Source organism: Impatiens glandulifera, chromosome 7, assembly GCF_907164915.1.
Source record: "Impatiens glandulifera chromosome 7, dImpGla2.1, whole genome shotgun sequence".
Taxonomy (NCBI): Eukaryota; Viridiplantae; Streptophyta; class Magnoliopsida; order Ericales; family Balsaminaceae; genus Impatiens; species Impatiens glandulifera.
In genome coordinates, this window is record NC_061868.1 from 38,069,188 (window position 1) to 38,072,807 (window position 3,620).

Genomic DNA, 3,620 nt, shown 5'->3' on the forward strand with positions numbered 1-3,620 from the left:
ATATATGGATTGTTGTTCATGATTAGAAGGATATTTGTCATATCATTAAATGATAGAATTTGTCCAAAAGTTAGAGCACATATCATCGGCTCGAATTTGTCTCTGAGCCCGTTAATTAGAGTTAGTTGCAAATCTTATTCAGAAATATATTATTCGATAGCGATAAATGCATATGAAGATTTATAATATGTTGAATGAAATTAAAAAATGAGTCACTTCGTAACTAAAATAGTCGCTCTTTAACTGAGAAATATAGATTTTCTCATTTTCTTGAAGATGATTTTGAGATTTGTTGATGAATTTTATTGAATAATATTGAAAATTAGTCATGCAAGTACTATATGATCTTGAATACACCATTTTTAAAATTATTGATTTGAATTGTATTATTTTAATAATTTGTTTTTAATTTTAATTTCCCTTCTATATTTATAAAACCATCCTCTATGATAAACGTAATTTATGATTTTCAATAAATATTGTTGTGAATATCAAGTTTTACATTTTTAGGTAAAATAAAGAAGTGATTAAAATAATTTATGATTTTCAATAAATATGGATGTGTATCAAGTTTTACATTTTTAGGTAAAATTAAGAAGTGATTTTAATATTGGATTGAAATCGTTTTGAGGAGTTATATTGAATGAGATTGACAATAGAAATATTAATTTATAAAATAGAATATAATTAGCTAACCCAAACTAAATATTAGATGATTACTTTTTTAAGTGACATTTCAATTTTATTTTTTATCAATTTTTTATTTTTATCAATTGAAATACTAAAATATTCCTATTTAATTTTTAATTTAAAATAAAAATAACATTATAACAAAGTAACACATCAAAAACTAAATATATATATATAATATTTAAAAATATTGAAATAATAAAGATTCAAAAAAATTGAACTATGAAAATGATTTAGAGCAATATATCATAAATAAGGATGTGATGAGTAAAATAAATAGATGAAGGGAAACAGTATTGAAAAAGTTCACAAAACAGGGTCAAAAACATTTCTTAAAATTGACAAAAGATAAGTCAGTTTTCTTAAGGCACCACAACATTCAATCATCTTGCTACTAGTTGTTTTCATCAAGCAGCTGCTCCAGATTGGGCAGCAAGCCTCTTTTTGGCCTCCTCAATAATAGTCAACTTGATACCTTTGCCCTTGGGAAGAGACACCCAAGGCTTAGAACCCTTCCCGATGGTAAACACATTGCCTAATCGAGTAGCAAACTCGTGACCAGTTGAGTCCTGAACGTGAATGGTTTCAAAACTTCCCTTATGTTTTTCTCTGTTCTTGATAATACCAACACGACCCCTATTCCTACCTCCAGTTACCATAACAACATTGCCAACATCAAACTTGATGAAATCTACAATCTTGTTTGATTCCAAGTCAAACTTGATTGTGTCATTGGCCTTGATAAGAGGGTCTGGGTAGCGAATTGTCCGACCATCGTAGGTGTTGATGTATGGAATACCCTTTGACCCAAACTGGACAGACCTAACTTTGCAAAGCTTATACTGCAGTGACATGCAAGAAATTGTCAGACTAAGAGCTGGTTTGATGCAGTAGGATGGTATTTGAAATCATTTGATGAAAATATGAATTAAATAACTAAAATAACCTTTGTATTTAATACTTTAAAGGGTATTTTATTATTCTAGTGGATGATTCTATTCAAAGAGCACCAAGGAATGCATGGAGAATTTAAAGTCAACAAATATAAAATAAACGATTCAATCCAGCAGAGGACAGACCTTGGCCTCGTCGTCCCTGATAGAGTGGAGTCTGAAGCGTCCTTTTGTATCATAAAGGAGGCGGAAGTTTTCATTTGTCTTGGGAATTGATACAACATCTGAAACAAGACAAAAGGGTTGGTTTATATGACACTATAACAACATATCAGTAATTAAGTGCTTGGATGAATTTACTTAATTTGATAAACTGTTACTTATAAACACTTGATCAGTTAGATGCCGCTCAAATTAAGCTAGAAAATCAGGATTAGTAAAAGCGTAATGAAACACACAGGTCTTTAAAATTTAAGAAAAGACAAAAGGATCACTTGAGAGAACAATTCCATGAAGTTCAAAGGAAATCAAATCATCAGTTACAAGATGAACTTAAATTCCACTTGACCAAAAATTGGATAGAATTAATCAAAAAAGAAAATTTAGACAACATATTTCTTCTGTGAATACTAACAAACCATGCTTGCAAAAAGGAGAAAAGAGACGTACCCATGAAACCAGCAGGATAGGTCTTATCAGTCCTGACCTTCCCATCAACAAGAATATGGCGTTGCATCACAATTGAGACTACCTCACCATATGTTAGTGCATATTTCAGTCTGTTTCGCAAGATGAGAATCAACGGAAGACATTCCCTTGATTTGTGTGGGCCAGATGATGGCTTGGGAGCCTACAATACCATTGTAAATATGCAGCATTAAAGTGAGCATCAAAACAAACTAAAAGCACATAATAGAATAAGACACTTGTAATCATAATATCTGTTACTCACAAATGCACCACCAAGCTTGTCAAGCATCCAATGCTTAGGAGCATTAAGCCTCTTCAAGTGCTTCTTCAAACCTCTAGCCTGTTTAACAACAAAGCATTTAAAGTAAATAAAAACAAAATCTACAGTTGCAATCAATTTTTCTATCTAAAATCAAAGACCAAACTCAAAATAGTGTATTTTAAAGAGTATTGTTCATCACCCAACAAGACAAACCAAAGGACGATGATTCTACCTCATATCACCAACAATGAATAACATAAGGAGAAAGTGTTTAACAACCAGTTTTGGTTCCTAGGACCTAAAATCATTGGTTACTTTGGAGATTTGGTGTTCATTTATAACTAAACCACGATTTGACAATCCACCCTATGTAGTAGAAACCAATAAAGATGACAAATTGGATAACCCATATTAAAATAAAACCCAATCCAGTAATCAGTGAAATGAACGATCCAGCGTACTATCATTAGGGATAATATGACACGAAATCAAAACAGACTACGAATATTCACAAGATTACTCAAACGAAATAAAGATGGATGATTTTCTATTGTCTCTTAAGAATGAGATATCTAACGCAAATTTATACAGAACTTCAAAGTAAGATAGTCATATCAAAGGAACTTCCGATATCAAATTTCAAATATAACGAGAGAGATAGAAATTGACTGACCATGTTGGAGGAGCTAGGTCAGATACAGTCCAGAAATCTGGACTTCTTTGAGGCGGTAATTTGCGATCTGCTTCCTTCTAGCTGCTGAGGCAAAGAAAAAAGAGGAGCTTTTGCAAACCCTAAATATATACTGTGAATTGTCGCTCACCCTAATTTTGGGATGAAATATATATTTTGGGCCGAATATATTCTTTACAGCTTTCTAGGCCCAATATTTTTGTGGCCATCTCTTACTAATTTTCTTTAGAAGATCCATTCTTTATTTTTCTTCTTCTTTAAAATAGAGTTGTAATGTAAATTAATTTATTTATTTAGGATTTCAATAAAAAAAATTAAATAATTACACTTTTACGGTTTTAAATTTATAATTTTAATATTTGATAATTTTATAAATTATTTATATTTTATAAAT

The 3,620-nt window shown here is 30.8% G+C and overlaps 1 protein-coding gene across 1 annotated transcript; it reads right to left on the reverse strand.

Annotated features, from left to right (window-relative positions):
* Positions 1 to 936: 936 nt before the first annotated feature.
* Positions 937 to 3,343, reverse strand: LOC124945820 (40S ribosomal protein S4-3-like). Its single transcript, XM_047486321.1, has 5 exons — positions 3,209 to 3,343; positions 2,536 to 2,613; positions 2,253 to 2,433; positions 1,770 to 1,867; positions 937 to 1,532 (listed from the first exon to the last, which is right to left on the reverse strand). The coding sequence occupies exons 1-5, from the start codon at positions 3,209 to 3,211 to the stop codon at positions 1,098 to 1,100; spliced, it is 795 nt and encodes a 264-aa protein (XP_047342277.1). The 5' UTR covers positions 3,212 to 3,343; the 3' UTR covers positions 937 to 1,097.
* Positions 3,344 to 3,620: the final 277 nt, after the last annotated feature.

Coding starts and splice junctions, on each gene's coding strand:
- LOC124945820 (XM_047486321.1), bottom strand. Junction 1,868..2,252: donor CTATCCTGCTGGTTTCATGG/GTACGTCTCTTT, acceptor GTCTTGTTTCAG/ATGTTGTATCAATTCCCAAG. Junction 1,533..1,769: donor TCAGGGACGACGAGGCCAAG/GTCTGTCCTCTG, acceptor ATGTCACTGCAG/TATAAGCTTTGCAAAGTTAG.